Raw genomic sequence first — 18238 nt, 5'->3', positions numbered from 1 at the left:
CATTAAGAAAGGGCAGAAGAAAGCTCTTGGTCATCAAGCAATATTTTTCTAGTTTGGTAGCACAAATGTGTTGGAACCAGGCACACTTCTGAAGAGTATAGAGTTTGAATATTTGTCAGTCAAAGCAAAGTGCCACATGTTTTTTCTTGCTTTCGATACAAGTAAATATGATAGTGAAAAGACCTTTTCCTTTCCCCATGGAGGATGACCAATCTCTACATGGGAAAAAAAGAGAGTATTTAATTGTTGGTATTTCTGGTGAGGATGCCAAGAAGGGTGCTTGTTTTGATGGTAGTGTTTACAATGTGTAAATTTGCCTGTGGGGAAATGGATTGAGAGTACAAAGCTCATATCACTTATTGAATGATGAGTTGCAGTCAATAGTGATCGAGGCTGGATGCAAACCAAGGTGCTGGAAGAGAAAGTCTCTATTGTCTAGTACAAATACCTTGAGCTATTCAGTCCCAGAAAAGATTCTCTTTATTATTGCTAGTATATGGAAATAATACCAGGACACAAAGCTAGCAGCAGAAAAAAATGATTTCTGGAGAGAACAGGGGATCTGGAGGTTTTCTTATATTCCCACTAGAATATTCCCACTTTGAGGGAAAATGCAGCTCTGCTCTGAAAAATGTATTTGTAAAAATAGCTTACAGTTATTGTGTCTTTCTGATGCTGTATCAGATTTTTCCAGGTAACCATCAGCTCTGCAAACATTTTGGGATCTGAAAGCCAAGCAGAGTTTTTTTAGCTCATGCATCAACACAAACAGTAAAGACTCTGCAGGCTACATACTGCACTCAGATACACCTGAGCGACCCCATTTTGCTCAAATTATGCCCTGACACCTGTGCAATCCTATTGTTCTATTGTGGGAATATATAAGTGTACCTGAGGCATCATTTGAATACAATGCATTTACACAGGTGGCCCAGTTACCAGAAATTAGATGACAACTATATTGTGGATGTGCAAGCCAGACATGATTCAGTTCACTCTCCTAGAGCTAGGTTGATTCTACACAGGAATAAAAATCTGTAAAAGTTTACTATTGTCCCTGAAGTGCATTTCAAAAGATTTAGAGGTTCTAAGGGCTAGATTCAAAAAGGAAATCCATGCTGAGTATTACAGTTTATGTGTCCTGTTGTTAAATGGAATTCACAGCCATTAGGTAGGCATCCAGGCTCTCTATATAATGCTCGGTGAGGGCCACGTGCCAGAAAAGGGATTCACAAAAGACAGCAAGCATACTGAGCTGCCTAAAATAGCTAGTAGGAATTGCCAAGGAGAGGGTTGTGGCCTAAGCCTCACACTTCATAGGGTGTTGGGCACCTAAATCCAGGTCAGAGAGAGATAGGTGCCTCCCTCCACTGGGGATTTACAGCTGTGAACCTTTCTCCTGGAGTTAAGGGCCTAAGCCAGACTGACCCTTTCTCAAGAAAAACAGAGGAGGAGGTGCTGCTACCATGCCTTTTTTACTCAATAGTCCAATGGCTAGAGCAGTAGGCCAGTATGCATGAGATCCAGGTTCAAATCCCCACTCTGCCTGATGTGGAGCAAGGGCGTGAACTTTTCCACCTCAAAGGTGAATTATAAGTGGAACTGTTGGGTGGTGTGAACACAAAGGCAGCTGTGCACATGTAGGCACCTAAGGGACTGTGCCAGTTGAAATATAGGCACTGGAGGAATTTAGGCACCTACAGCATTGGGGACATCTGAACAGAGGTTTTGTGAATATCAGTGGGCCCTAAATGTTGGACCTAGATCCCCTTTGTGAATCAAGCCCTAAAAATCTCACCCAAATTCAGATTTTAACAAAACCCCTTGGTTTGTCTCCTAATCTTATGCTGTAAATCACAAGACAATCCTTTGCCTTTTAAAGGTATTTTTATGTGCAGCATTGGAGCTGTGCTGAGGAACCATAATAGATTTCAGAACTAATACCTAAAACCATGTATCAATCACAACACTACTTACTGAACGGCAGTGTCCCCATCTGTAAAGTGGTGATAATAATTCTTGCCTATTTACTTCATAGAGATTGAAATAAGGCTTAACTAATTAATGTTTGCAAAGTGCATTGAAAATGTGGAGCACTATGCAAGTTCTCAATATTATAGTTTTAAAAAGAATCTTTAAGAATTTCCTATTTGGAAATTTAAAGGCAGGTGTAATTAACAACATTTAAGACTCTATTCCTAGTCTTGTTTCCATTACAACTTACGCGTATTATCTATCAGACCATTTCTACAGCCATTCATGTGGTCTTATGGATGGTTGATTATGCTAAAGAGGTTTAATTTATATGCAGATTAGCACTTGCACATCAGATAAAAGAAAAGGCTCTTGAAATTTTGCATCCATGCAATAATAGGTTGCTACTTGTAAGAATGCTTGATTTAAATCTGCTTCCCTACCAGGTAATTCTTGTTATATAGGATTTTAATAAAGAAAGCGGCAGTAAATTTGTTTCCTTTTGCAAAAGTGCAGCCCAGTCCCATTGACTTCAATGGGAGCAGGAACAGGACCTAGACTGGCAATCAATTCATAAGGTAGTTGAATGAAAAACAGAGACTCTGCATTTCCTAATTCTCAATGTAAAAGCTTGGCAATCTAGTGGTTTTAATACTGTACATATATAGTCACAACTGGAGATGAAAAATATTCACATGGTATTTATTGGATCTGGAAAAGGCCTTTGAACAAGTTCCAAGAGAAATCATCTGGTGTGTATGAGGGAGAAAAATGGTACCGGAACTTCGTGTGTGGCTTGTTCAAGCCATGTATGTGTGTGCAACATCAACAGTTAGAACTTTTAGTGGTGCAACAGATGAACTATGAGGAAAGGCGGGGTGTGCATCAGGGATCAACACTGAGCCCTTTCTTATTTATCCTCATCCTAGATACCCACAAAAGGAACATTCAAAAGGAAGCACCTTGGTGTACATTGTTTGCAGCTGATATTCTATGTAGTGAGGAGAAAGATAGTCTAGAAAAGGATCTTGGTAAGGGGAGAGATGTGTTGGAGAGACATGGGCTCAGGATAAGCAGAGGAAAAGCAGAGTATATGGTGTATAATTTCAATAATGTGAACACTGAAGAATTATCCTTGAAACTAGATGGGCAATTAGTATTATGACAATTTGGAGTAGTTGTCTATACAACTTACTATATCTGGTTGATATTATGAAATTGTTACTATAAAAATCGCTGTATCAGGAAATGTGTTTAGGTCAGCATATACACCATTGCTGACAAGTTTTTAAGCACGTTCCTCCCAAACCATGAACAACAGACAATCCTTAAGGACTATCACCACCTGACTAGGTCTTGCCTGGGTAGAACAAAAAAGTAACTGCAGCATCCTAGGGGAAACCAGTTCCAATAAACGCCATGTAAATGTTTTCTATCTCCCGTTGTGACAATATATGCACAATATTAAAACTACTAGGTTGCCAAGCTTTAAATTGAGAATTAGGAAATGCAGAATCTCTGCTGAAGGTCTGCATTGTGACTTAAATGGTCAACAATTTACAGATGAAAAGGTGAACTTGAGAGTGATGTGTGCTTAATTACCTCAGCCATAATAATAGCGATACTGTGTGGCACCAAAGCACTGGTGAGCATCTTTATTGGGTATCATGAGCACTGAGTGTCCAGGTAAAATTTTATTTCCTTGGGTTATCCTATGTATTTCAGGCTTATGTGCAAATGATATGGGGAAATTGCTTTGATCAGTGAACAGATACCATAGAGATTATATAAATCTGAACCTCATCACATGATATTGACCAAAAGAAAATAGCCACACTTGTAAAGAAGATTGCTTGGTAGTTTATTTACAACAGAATGTAAGGAAAAGTAAGTTATTAACAATAATAAATAACTCAAAAAACAGCAACTAAGTGATATGGATGACAAATATGAGAATAAAATTCTTCTGCTTAGCCTTGCATTGTTTAACATACGGCACATTTCAAAGCTTGGTCCTTCTCTGATGGCAGTGGTACATTCTCTAAGTTAAATGTCATAACTCTAAACCTAAAGCTAGATACTAAGGATTACAGGGACATTCAAAGTCACACGGAACTTTCACAGAAATGAAATAAAAACAATTAATCTGTATTAGTGACACCCAAAAACTAGAGGAGACTGTAATTCAGTGACCATGCTGTCCATTTAAAGCAAAAACATTGTTAGACTCAGTTAGCCTCAAGCATTTTGGAATTTAGACAACTAAATTAAGTCTGAATAATGGCAGTTGAAAAGTTCCTATTGACAAATTCATGTGTTCTCTCTTATTGCACTTACTAACTCATAAAAAGCATGTATGTTGAGCCTTTTTTAAGTAAGAGAATGTTAAGTTATAGTGCAGCAAATCCCAATGCATTATTAAAGATTGTTGCTGTCTTATTACCAAATTAAAGTCACTGGACAAATAGTCCAGTTTCAAAATATCTATTTGAGTGCATTCTGTTTTCTAATGTATTTGTATACTACTACTAATGAACATGAATTGTGCCCTCAATGGAGCAAAAATCATCTCCCAAAATCTTGGTATGATCAAAAAGCAACAGAATAAGATCAAACTATGCCTTTCTGTTGGATTATTTTGTAACTCTTACCTATGTGACCAATCATTACTGTAGTGAATAATCCCATTGAAGTCTATTACTGAAGACTATTCACACAAATAAGAGTGGCTGGACCGGGCCCTTGCAAATTCTTATTCAGAGAAATCTTTCTTTTTAATTCAGTTGGTGTTTTACCTGTGTCAGGACTGCAGGATTGGGCCCTCAATTGCCAGCATCATTCTGCGAGGTCTGATTATTCTGGAGGAAATACATATAAAAGTAGGAGCAGGGTGGGGAGAAGGATTTAAAAATAAATCATAAGCCAATTGCTTTATCAGCTTCATTGTGCTCTTCTTGGTGATAATTTTTTTGTGGAGCCTCACTATGGTTGTATTATTTAATTCTCCAATCATGGCAGCAGGGAATAAGGAGGCTACAGAATTATTAAGTAACTTCAGTTTTGCTTTGCTGCATCGTACTTTAAAGATGTGCCTCGTACAATTTTTTTTCACAAAAGAAATCAACATGTGCAAAATACTCTTACTTCCTTCCCCTCCCACAAACATGTCTGAAAATTATACATCAGGTGTTTTTACAAAATCCATTCACAAGTCAGCAATGAAAATAAACAAAACATTTTCTCAAAACATGTTGTCAGAAAAATATTCTAGATTGCTTTTTTTTATTTTATTTTATTTTATGTGTGTAAGGAACATTGTAGAAAACAGATATCCTGCCACGACAAAAAGAAAATGAAATGACATTGAAAAATTATTTTTGAGAGCATATTTAATGGTAGAAACACTGCGGTAAAACAGAGCAGAACACAGCATTGGATGCTTGTGTAACCTGTGGAAAGCATGATGTAACCTATAGTTCTTTCTTATCCAAAGCAGTGACATTCTATGGATCTTTTTATTTGCCACCATTAGCACCCACATTGAAGGCAGATATGGATTGTACTGATCCCCATGTTGGCTAGCAGTGAATTAGAAAAATTTTAGTTGTCTATTCAGTAAACGTTATACTTCTGTAATACAGTACTCGTGAATGGAGCTCAGAGTTATAGAATTGCATGCAGAGGCATAGCATTAAGGATTCATTATTTTTCCACTGCATGCTCAGTCAATTCTTTTCTCTTTCCTAAATATCCACCATACAGCTAATTAATTTGAATCCTCTTAAGATATGTTAATAATGTTCATACATGCCTGATCCCCATACCTACATACGATAATAATCTTATCACACAGGATAGGAAGTTTGATACTTAAAAAAAATAAACAAATGAGTAAAGCTATGTATGCTTTGTCCTAATGATCTGTGTTAAACATTCAGAAGCAAATTAAAGAATATCAACATTTATTTGTATACATGCAGAAATTATGAATACTTAATTAGTACACACATCTGTTAATTAAAGTCATGAGTTGATGTAGGGTACTTTAGCATTTGATACCTGTGGCATTTCACTGGCTAAAAAAAAATCACAAATATTAATCACCAGTTAATTTACTAAGCACATGGAATTGCTGGCCTTGAGAGGAAAGGAAAGCAGAACATGGACAATATATGAGATAATGGATGAAGTCATACCATAGGCTAACCTACAAAGAGCTACTGGATTTTATTTAGCCATGGGCTTTTAAATTTCAAATACACACACATTTTCAATGTCATCTGACAGTGGAATTCTTCCCCTCCCTCTCCCGTTACTAAAACTAGCCCATAAAAATCAGACATTCAACTTAGCATTTACTACTGGACATGGAGCTATTCGAAAGGTCAAAAGGTTTAAGTCAATTAAACTTTTCCACAAGCAAAAATCATGCTACCATGCTGGGAAGATGGTACAAACATATCCCGCCACCGGGGAATTCTATCCACAAACTGATTCTTCATCATTCAGTGATACTTTAACTCCGTGAGGTCCGTCTCTCTGCTTCACCATGCTTGTTATAACTGACAGTACAAGATACCATCTCAATATGAATATGTGATTCAGATAATATCCACCTTTCACTGGGCATTCACAATGACTTATTTAAAGTCTACTACAACAACAAGGGTGGTAGATGCTGACATTAGTTAAATAGCATCACAGGGGACTAAACACAATGGTAGCATTGCAGAGGACTAAACCCATTATATGAAAGTCAACAACGAACCCTGTGACTGGACGTCAATAGGAAAGGTTTCTCCATAAGGCTGAATTTTAGAAAGGAAGTGGCTCCTTATTTCCCTATATTTTTTACTCTTGGCTTGGGGAGAAAATCCCTTTTCTGATTTTTATTCCTGAGACTGAAGGGTGATTTCACTAACAGGCCAGGGATGTTGCTCCCCTTTCCCACATGTTACATTACATGTTACTGAGTTGTCAGATGACCCCTTTATTTTTGGTAAGTCATGTCTTTCATTCCTCTCCCCTTTTAGAGATCAGTGGCAAAGTCTGAGATCTGTTTCCTGCTACTGGAGACCGCATTAGCATGAAAGGACAGGGATAAAGTAAGGGTAAGTCCTCTTTCTCCCTCAGGAAGCCCAGAAGATCCCCATATTTCCCCCCTCATCACCTATGAGGTCTCCTATCACAATCACAATTTTTCTGTCCAGTGAGGACAGGATGGAATTCATCAAATCTGCTCCTTAATTGGCTAAAGTGGCCACTGTTGAATGACTTCTTTTTGTTTGAGGGCTGAATATGCTGCCTCTACAACATTATTATCCCATTAGCCCATGAAGCAAGAAACCTAGACTGGGATCTGAAATTGAATCTGAATATGTAACACATCAGGGCAGAGCAAAGGTTGTGGCTGAAGATCTTTAAAGAACTTTCCAATGGTGGACATATAAAAAATGTTTATTTTCAGAATCTTTACTCCCAGGTGCTGTTCCAAAGCATCATGGCCTAGTTATTCAGTATCCATGCTCAAACAACAACTATTCTGCATCTGGTAAAACACCATAGCATAATATACATTCAGCACTAATTAGTACAGTGAAATCTGTACAGGAGGCTACCCTTATTAGGCACCCACCTGTCTTAAGAGACTGTCCTAAAGTATCCACAAATGTACTAAGTACCATTCTTCCCCACCTTTAGTAGAAGACCTCCCTCATTGAGCTCCAGATTTTTTTACAATCCCTCGAGTGGTTATTTAGGGCCTGAGCCAAAGCCCACTGAAGGCAATGGGAGTCTTCCCACTGGCTTCAATGGGATTTGTATCAGACCCTGAAAGCTGGTTTCATTGTAATTAGCCAGGAGTTCAGAGGACTTAAATGAATGACAGGAATGCTATGATGACAGCTTCATTGGGAGAAGACCCTTGCATTATTTGGACTCTTTAAACTATTTAGCGGCTTGTGTTTCCGTCTTTTTTATACCTGGAGCAGGGGTTACAAACACCAGCACATACTTGAGAGATCACAAGAGGACTGGGGAGAACTAGTAAAATACAATATAAACAAGAAATGGGTGGAATCTTTTATAAATTCTGTGCAAGGTATAAATAGTTCAGTGGCCTTAAAGTCAGTATTATTAATTACAAATGGAGCCTTGGTGCATTGGTTATTTAGTTTTAAAAAGTTTAAAGTTTGTGTTAGCTAGGCCCCAAATCCTGAGTCATATTAAGCAACACCTGAATTTGAATAATTGCTGTTGGTGTTCAAGTATCGACAAGTAGCAGTTCAAAGGTTTATGATTAGACATGATAAGCCTGAGTAGAAAATTTTTAGAAATTCTGATATAATAGGAGAAAATTGGATTTTTACCTTTTTAACGTAACCCTGCACCTAAATTGACACTAGTTCCCTTCAGAAATCCTTGCCAGCTTTATTAAATACCTTCAGCATTTCCAATCACAATTGCAGGCTATTCTCAGACTATTTAATTTCACATTAATAGCATGTGCCATATGGCTTTGAGCTTTACTTTGGGAATCAGAGTATATGAACTATGTTCTCTCACATGCACTTATTTAAGGGTTTTAGGGAACAAGTCTGAGTAAAGAAATCATCTTTCTAGATTGGTAAAATCGTTAAAAAAAATCCAACCAACCAACCACACTGAGCTTTGTAAATGTTAAGTTACTCTTGTTCTGGCAGACATGGCTTGTCAGAAGGAAACATGCTAGGTTAAATTTAAAGTGCTTTTTTCTCTGGGTCTGGAAGCGTGAGGGTTTCTGGAGCAGATTTTTTCCGAGGTCGGTCTTTGGGAACTGATAGGAATTCAGGAGCATCTGAGGATAGAGGAGTGGATGGAGCACTAGAAGGAGCACTACGGGTTGACGAAGGCAGGGAAATATTAGAGATAGATATTGCAGGTGGGAAAGTCCCAATTTTCTCGTTGGTGGCTTCCTGAGTTGCACGTTCAAATTCTCGGACTTCATCCATCGTCATGTCTTTAATGAGAAGAAAAGAAAGACAAATGGAAAGTTAGAACCACTTCAAAGATGATTTCAATAGCTCCATTGCAGTGATTGCCATCAAAATCTAAACCGAAGGGTGTATTCTCACCCCAGGGTGGGGATTCATGTATTGGAATTCTACTAGAGTTAATAGGAGCTCTGGCCAAAGTTTTCATAAGAGGTCACTGATTTTAGGTGCCTGGCTTGACACACCATTAGGCCTGATTTTTAGAGGTGCTGAGCACGCAGAGCATATTGAGTTCCCAGGCAGAAGAGAGTGCTTCATGTCTTTCAACAGGAGCTAGGTGTCTCAAATTGGGTATCCAAAAATGAAAGCACCCAGAATGAAAGGCCACTTTTGAAAATGTGGGCTTGTGGAGAAGGGTCTTCCCCACACAAAAGGCCTCATTCTCCACTGCTTTGAATTCCGTGAAGTTGTTTACACCTGTGGAATTATGAGATCAGAATTGGTAGCATTACACACCTCCTTTGCACAAGTGTAAATGATTGCACAAGGTGCAACGCAATGAAGAATCAGGCCCAAAGAATGCTTCCCTGTTACTAGAGAAAGCCTTCTCATGTGGAGGTGAGCAAATGTATCGGTCACATAGACACTACTGTACAAATCCACAAGAGGGCAGAGTAAGCCCAGAATAACGTGTTCCAAACAGCAATACAAACATTTTCTAATAAACTCCTAAGCCAGGTGTAACCCATCTAATTTTTCTGTACAAACTCAGAATTCAGGACAGGTTCAGCAAAAGTTAAGCAAATCTTTTTTCAAACCTTGCATTGCATTTGGAGTGTCATACAGGGGTTTATTGCTACAACTCAAAGCAAAATTCAGATGAGTTTCACTTTGAGTTTTTTTGAGTTCATTTGAAGGAATCTCAGCAAGAAACTCAGTGGATGTAAACCCACCAGAACCAGCACAGAAAACAGGCTCACACAGAGCTCCTGTAAACTGTAAACTGGCGGAGTTTGGCACAGCTCCAGTCCCCAGCACTATAACATATGTAGTCAGTAAGAAATATTTTTCAAGTACTGTAAAACTTCCTTATAAACATTCTGCAGGAGGTTATATTATAAGTGATGATAGATCCATGGGATGCATATTTAAAGAAAGCTCAGGAGAGGGGTTTGTTTGCATTGCTAAGATTTATGTCTATCTGACTGTTACTGGCCTCCTATGCTGCTCCACGCGAAGGGTATGCCCACACAGCAGCTGCGCGGTGTAATTCTTAGCTCACGTAGAAGTACATGTGCTAGCTTTGCCTGAGCTCTTGCGCTAAAAACAGCAAGTTGGTGGCTGTGACAGCGCGGGCGGTGGCTTGGGCTAGGTGCATAACACGATCCCGCCTGACCGCACAGGGTGTGTATTCAGGCAGCTGGCCAAAGCCACTGCCCATGCCGTTGTGGCCACACTTTTCTTTAGCGTCCTAGCTCAAGCAGAGCTAGCGCCTGTACAGCTACCCAAGCTGGGAACTATACCTCCCAGCTGCTGTGCAGACATACGCTCAACCGCACATTCACGACATGCCATGTGATACTCAAAACCCACACTGTGGAGGAGGAGAGAGGACAACTGTCCTCATAGCCATGTGAGGATGGAGCTATGGGGCTAAATACACGCTCTGGTATACCCAGGGATGTTGTAATAAAGTTTATTGTATTTCTGCAGTGGAGGGGATATAAGCTACGCTACTTCATTTTCTCCTTATGGTTGGATGCCATCTGGTTAAAATGAAAAAAACCACATACGAGCTATACACTGTGACCCCCTTATTTCAAGGTAACATAGTTGTGTGTATGTAGCCTTGACTGTAGAATGTTTCCTGATGCTGTTGTGTGAAACAGGCTTTATGCTGTACTGTAGAATCTATAAGATAATCAAAGTCCCCATTCAGTGCGAATTTGCCTGCTCCCCTCTGAACCGACTTTACTGGTCCAGGGGCTTTTTCAGTCTACAGGCAGCTCCTATTACTGGGAGTGGAGGATATTTTAGCCATATTCACCCCTGAGGTAAGTGGGTGAGGTAAGCGGATGAGCTCAAGGGAGCCCACCCATTTACACCAGGGATGAATTTGGCCCTGTTTTGCTGATTTACATTTTGCTTAACTTATGTTACATTGCAAGTAGTGTTTCTGCGCTTAGGGCCTGATCCAAAGCCCACTGAAGTTAATAGGCGTCCTTTCATTGACTTCAGTGTGCTTTGGATCAGGCCTTTAATAATGAAAAATAAAATAAAATATGGCTTCTGTATGGGGAGAGATATAGAGAAGAAGATTCCTCAATAACATGCCATCAGAGTGGAAGGCAGACCAATGAAAGTCCTACCATGCGCCCCTCCCAATATTGGCAATTTCAGAAGCAGAAGGGGAGCACTCACCCTGCCTGAACTTAATATTTGGTTTTTAGTCTATGCTTGCTTCAAATTCATGCCCATGCTAGGGTGACCAGATAGCAAGTGTGAAAAATTGGGGCGGGAGTGGGGGTAATAGGCACCTATATAAGACAAAGCCCTGAATATTGGTACTGTCCCTATAAAATCAGGACATCTGGTTGCCCTACCCCATGCTGATGTGCACTCAAGTAAAACTAATCCTGACCCAGAACTGCAAAGGACTCAGAAATACGTGACTCCATTCTGTCATTTTCTTTTTATTAATAAAGGCCAAATCCTGCCCTGATGATAGTGGCAGTTTTGCCTAAGTAAGGGCTGAATAAGGACCACAGGCTTTTTACCAAAAGCCCATAGGGCCAAATCCTGAGGTCTTTAGTCTGAGCCTGATTCTAATCTCGCTTACTGGTGTAGGCATCAGGAATAACTCTGAAAAAGTCAATGGGAATTCACCAGCTTAAATCTAGAGTTGCACCTGCGCAAATTTGGTGTAAGAATCAGGCCCTCACTGTTTACTGAGAGAAAGTCCTTCTGAAGTCATTGGAAGCTTTGATTGAATAATGACTGAGTTAGGACTTCAGGATATAGCCCTTAAGGACTAGCCCCGACATCGTTATTTGGGCAAAGCCGTCATTCACTCCCATGGGATTTTGGCCTGACTAGAGATGCCAGACATACCAACATTTTAAAACTGAAATGTCACTGTATCTCCTTTCAGGCTCCTAGTTTGTAGCTTATCAAGGGCAACACTGCAAATGATCTTGAAGACAAGTGAAAAACCCAGTTAGCCTTTTTCTCAGTGGTACAATTTCAGCAGCCCCACAGAACTTTTCCACTCCCCAGGTTCCTGGCTGTTTGACAAATGACACTTGAACACTGACATGGCTTTGAAACAATCAGAATAACTGGATGCCAAACCTGACATTGCTTGATCTTGCTTCTACTAAAATTCCTCTTTGTGTACCCAACAGAAGTTTGAGGATTTTGTTCTCCTGGAAGACGGGGAGTTATGAACCTGACCCTATCCTCTACTAGCTCAGTGGGAGTTTGGGATGCAAAAAATGCAGGATTACACTTTACTGGGAGTGATTCTGATTCCACTGAATGTCAAACCTCCCGTTAACTTCAGGAGCAGCAGGATCATGCTTAAAAAGGGCCATTCTTCTTTGAGTTGTGAGTTAGGCGAGGGTGGGCAATATGTTTTAAAAAACTACATACACTTGATTTTGCATGGCTCTCTATTTCATCCACAGTAGATGAATGTTGATTGCAAACTTTAATGTTGGTTTTTTCATGCATATTTTTCTCGAATTCTCGAACATCATCCATAGTCATATCTGCAAAAAGTTCAAAATGTTGGCATTTTCCATTAATTCACTGCAAACTTTAATAAAAAGGAAGGTGCGAGGGATAGATCGTCTTTCAGCAGAAACCAAAGAAGGTTAAAAAAAAAAAGCAGGGAGCCAACTACCTTTATGAAAGGTGACTCATAAAGGTAGTTAAACCAGCCAAGGAAGATGTAGGAAGGGAGTCATAGAACAGGGAGGAGTGGAAAATGTTTAGGAGTATCTATGTGAAGTGAGCTAGGCAAAAAGTGTTGGAGTGCAGGCTTTTCTACAGGAAAGATCTTCTAAAATGACTTTAGAGGATCCTCCAAACTAACTGACAGGTATTAAGAAATATAAGGATTTACTTACCTTTCTAGGAACTTTCTAAGATAATTCTATAGCATTATCTTTAATATTGCATGGTATGTTTCAAAATAAAAAGAAACCTTCATTGCTGAAGCATACAGCTGCAGTTTCAGAAGCTAGCATACAATCACCATGCTGAACGGTTTACCAGTCAATACCAGTAATAATTTTGTAGCATCAGACCCTTGGAAAGATTATATAAGTCTGACAATTCAGGCTAGTCCAGAACATCAGGAAAAGATATAATTGTGTGGGTATGTTTGACATTGTTAGTATATAGCTATGAAATAAAATGGTATGGGATGGAATTGCAATACGTGGAAAGTCTGTTAAACGTTTTCTGCCCAACTTGTATGATTTAAATTCTACTTTATTAGAGCACTATACTTTCATATTTCCATATGTACCATTTCCAATAAAGAGATGATCACTGAAGTTTAGACAGGAGTTACAGAGAATGTAGCAATTTACCACCCGGTCAGTAATTAACTTGAGTAGAAATTGGGTTTGGGCTCTTGCTGCTCAAATTTTTCTCAAGTGTTTTGTGTGTCATTTGGATTTATGACTTGCCATTTGTTATATTGTACGAGAGACTCTTCCTTCATTTAACAAGAGCATGCTTTTAAGGAGATGCATCACTTATGCTGTTATATCAGCGATAGAGTACAATACTTTATTACTAGTGGATCCTTTCTCAGTGAGAATGAAGGACTGCTTAGCACTGATCAAAATGAAACATATGGAATAACATTAAATGACCCATTCATTTAACCTACTCTTTTTCCTATTACCAGAAATGAAAAAGAAATTAATAAACAATGTAAATAGCATGCTAAAAAGCATTTTTGCCAAGCAAAGGATATGCTCTTTATTAGTAAAGTTTTGAGTTAACAATACAGTGAAGAAATTAGTTTTAATTCATGATAAAGCTAAATACATTTCAGTAAAATCAGTGATAACACACATTAATACTAGAGTCGGTAAAATCTGCTATTTTCCTTTTTAGTCGTTGAGTCTTATAAACAGTGGGCCAAATCCTCAGCTGGTATAAATTGGTGTAGCTCCACCAAACTCATTTGTCTCTTTTGAACTAATTTATACCATTTTAGGATGTAGCCCAAAGGTTTTAGCTTTAAAATTAACACGCGCATTGAAGGGACACTGTCAGTTTAAAATTTATATTTTTGAAAAACTTTTCCTTCCTTATGTTACTAGTAATAGTGAAAGAACTTTAAAAATTTAAATGTACTTTTTACCATATTATATGATTGTTTACTTGTGCATTTCACTCAGTTTGGTCAGTGAACCAGTCACTGTCCAGTCAATTTCACTTTCCGATTCTCATGCTTTAGTGCAATTCTGCAATACTTGGATTGCAAATAGTGCAGGGGAATATTTAAATTCTCCTCCAGGCTTATTTAATTTTTTTAAAATAAAACTTTCCTACTAATATCCTAGATTTTGGGCCTAACCTGCCTGACAGAGTCCCTTTAAAAACATACCCACATGGTATCATAAAAACTGGTACCAAAAGTGAAAACCTAAATGATAACCATGTACATTAATAATTCGCTTATTTGTGCAAACAGTCTTTTTTTGACAGGGTGGTTTTGGGGGTAGAGTACGGAAATATGTGGTTACATTTTTTCCCCTTGGTTTTTCTTTTTTAACTTTTGAGTATGTGCCTAAATGCTTTGCTGAACAGGAAGGGATTAGTCACATACTTAATGCACACACTTACACATTTACCTGAACTAGGGCACGTAAGCTGGTGTGTTTCGATTCCTATTGATAGAAACTCTCAGCGACAATCTCACCCCCATTCACCCACAACTGTGGGTGCAGCTGAACCAACATAAATACAAATTTTCCACTTGTAACTTCTGTTCTTCAAGTATGGTTTCTGATACGGATCCTGTACTAAGCCTGATTCTGGGGTCCTAATTTAGGCTTAAAGCTCCTTTTGAAGTCAAAAAGCCCACATCCTCAGTGGGTGTATACTGATGTTTTGCCATTAAAATTAATGGACTTATGCTGATTTACTCCAACTTGAGGACCTGGCCCAGGAAAGTTCTGGCTGTGTAAAAACTGCAAGATTGTTTTCTGTCGTGCACCAGTCTTTGAGCTTGTGCTAGAATGGCATGCTGTAGTTAAAACAACGCTAACCAGATTCTTTCTTTCTTTCTTTCTTTCTTTCTTTCTTTCTTTCTTTCTTTCTTGATAAATTTCAGAGAGCACAGAAACAGATGGGATGGCCTTAGTAGGGACCTAATCACTATATGGATTTGATCCTGTGCATACCAGCCCTGATCTTGGGGGAGGGATAGCTCCGTGGTTTGAGCATTGGCCTGCTAAACCCAGGGTTGTGAGTTCAATCCTTGAGGGAGCCATTTAGGGATCTGGGGCAAAAATTGGGGATTGGTCCTGCTTCAAGCAGGGGGTTAGACTAGATGACCTCCTGAGTTCCCTTCCAACCTTAACCTTCTATGATCCTGAAAAGCCCTTAAGCATATGAGTAATCCCACTGAAGTCAATGGGATTACTCATATGTGTAAAGCTAAGCATTTATTTGTTTTGCTGTATCAGGGCTAGAGAAGTCATTCAAAAAAATTACTGGACTGATCCCATATATGTGGGGTGACAGGGGGAGGGGATGGAGATATGTAGATCTGCAAAGGTAAAAGTACCGGAATAAGAGTTTAAAGCTAGATGTTTCCTTTCATCATATGGTGTAGCTCCATCTTCCACATCTCAGCAGTAGCTGAGATTAGACAGGAGATGGAATCTGAGTGCAGTGAGCTGAAAAAGTACACCATCCCATGCATTAGATAACTATAGTTTTGCCAATGGGAATTGGGTTTACCTAGTAACTAATAATCCACATGTGATTCAGGAACAATGAAGAGAGTTAAAAATGAATCCACAAGCTGCAGATTTAATTTGACAGTTAAGAGTGTCCGGTATGAAACTGCAGAAAAACCTGAGAGTCTCTGGATTAAGTTTAGAAGTGTGAGCAACAAGGGTGATGTTGTGGTGGGAGTCTGCTCTAGACCACCGGACCAGGGGGATGAGGTGGACAGGCTTTCTTCCAGCGTGAAGTTACTAGATCACAGGCCCTGGTTCTCATGGGAGACTTCAATCACCCTGATATCTGCTGGAAGAGCAATACAGCGGTGCACAGACAATCCAAGAAGTTTTTGGAAAGTGTAGGGGACAATTTCCTGGTGCGAGTGCTGGAGGAACCAACTAGGGGCAGAGCTTCTTGACCTACTGCTCACAAACCAGGAAGAATTAGTAGGGGAAGCAAAAGTGGATGGGAACCTGGGAGGCAGTGACCATGAGATGGTCAAGTTCAGGATCCTGACACAAGGAAGAAAGGAGAGGAGCAGAATATGGACCCTGGACTTCAGAAAAGCAGACTTTGACTCCCTCAGGGAACTGATGGGCAGGATCCCCTGGGAGAATAACATGAGGGGGAAAGGAGTCCAGGAGAGCTGGCTGTATTTTAAAGAATCTTTATTGAGAACAGGAACAAACCATCCTGATTTGTAAAAAGAATAGTAAATAAGGCAGGCGACCAGCTTGGCTTAACAGTGAAATTCTTGCTGATCTTAAACACAAAAAAGAAGCTTACGAGAAGTGGAAGATTGGACAAATGACCAGGGAGGAGTATAAAAATATTGCTCAGGCATGCAGGAGTGAAATCAGGAAGGCCAAATCACACCTGGAGTTGCAGCTAGCAAGAGATGTTAAGAGTAACAAGGAGGGTTCCTTCAGGTATGTTAGCAACAAGAAGAAAGTCAAGGAAAGTGTGGGCCCCTCACTGAAGGAGGGAGGCAACCTAGTGACAGAGGATGTGGAAAAAGCTAATGTACTCAATGCTTTTTTTGCCTCTGTCTTCACGAACAAGGTCAGCTCCCAGACTACTGCACTGGGCAGCACAGCATGGCGAGGAGGTGACCAGCCCTGTGTGGAGAAAGAAGTGGTTTGGGACTATTTAGAAAAGCTGGACGAGCACAAGTCCATGGGGCCGGATGCGCTGCATCCGAGAGTGCTGAAGGAGTTGGCAGGTGTGATTGCAGAGCCATTGGCCATTATCTTTGAAAACTCATGGCGATTGGGGGAGGTCCTGGACGACTGGAAAAAGGCTAATGTAGTGTCCATCTTTAAAAAAGGGAAGAAGGAGGATCTGGGGAACTACGGGCCAGTCAGCCTCACCTCACCAAGGAGCTTGGCTTGTTTAGCCTAACTAAAAGAAGGTTGAGGGGAGATATGATTGCTCTCTATAAATATATCAAAGGGATAAATACAAGAGAGGGAGAGGAATTATTTAAACTCAGTACCAGTGTGGACACAAGAACAAATGGATATAAACTGGTCATTGGGAAGTTTAGACTTGAAATTTGACAAAGGTTTCTAACCATCAGAGGAGTGAAGTTTTGGAATAGCCTTCCAAGGGAAGCAGTGGGGGCAAAAGACCTATCTGGCTTTAAGATTAGACTCGATAAGTTTATGGAGGAGATGGTATGATGGGATAACATGATTTTGGTGATTAATTGATCTTTAAATATTCATGGTAAATAGGCCCAGTGGCCTGTGATGGGATGTTAGATGGGGTGGGATCTGAGTTACTACTGAAAATTCTTTCCTGGGTATCTGGCTGGTGAATCTTGCCCATATGCTCAGGGTTTAGCTGATCGCCATATTTGGGGTCGGGAAGGAATTTTCCTCCAGGGCAGATTGGAAGAGGCCCTGGAGGTTTTTCGCCTTCCTCTGTAGCATGGGGCACGGGTCACTTGCTGGAGGATTCTCTGCTCCTTGAAGTCTTTAAACCACCGTTTGAGGACTTCAATAGCTCAGACATAGGTGAGAGGTTTTTTTCAGGAGTGGGGCCGGGGGGTGTGAGATTTTGTGGCCTGCGTTGTGCAGAAGGTCGGACTAGATGATCATAATGGTCCCTTCTGACCTTAATATCTATGAAAACCTCAGTTCCTGGAAAAATCATGGAGCAGGTCCTCAAGGAATCAATTCTGAAGCACTTAGAGGAGAGGAAAGTGATCAGGAACAGTCAGCATGGATTCACCAAGGGCAAGTCATGCCTGACTAATTTAATTGACTTCTGTGATGAGATAACTGGCTCTGTGGATGAGGAGAAAGCAGTGGATG

General features: G+C 39.9%; 1 protein-coding gene across 1 annotated transcript in view; it reads right to left on the bottom strand.

Moving 5' to 3' along the window:
* Positions 1 to 3811: 3811 nt before the first annotated feature.
* PITPNC1 (phosphatidylinositol transfer protein cytoplasmic 1) overlaps positions 3812 to 18238 on the bottom strand; it is a gene marked incomplete at its 5' end in the record, with an annotated part of 205859 nt that continues 191432 nt past the window's right edge. Inside the window, 1 exon segment of the mRNA XM_084647485.1 lies at positions 3812 to 8971. Within this exon segment, the coding sequence (XP_084503611.1) occupies positions 8712 to 8971 (260 nt within the window). The 3' untranslated portion in view covers positions 3812 to 8711.

This window comes from Lepidochelys olivacea (genome assembly GCF_965140295.1).
Source record: "Lepidochelys olivacea isolate rLepOli2 genome assembly, chromosome: 14".
NCBI classification, from domain to species: domain Eukaryota; kingdom Metazoa; phylum Chordata; order Testudines; family Cheloniidae; genus Lepidochelys; species Lepidochelys olivacea.
Note: the sequence above shows the minus strand (reverse complement) of the source record. Positions and strands in the feature narration are given on the sequence as shown.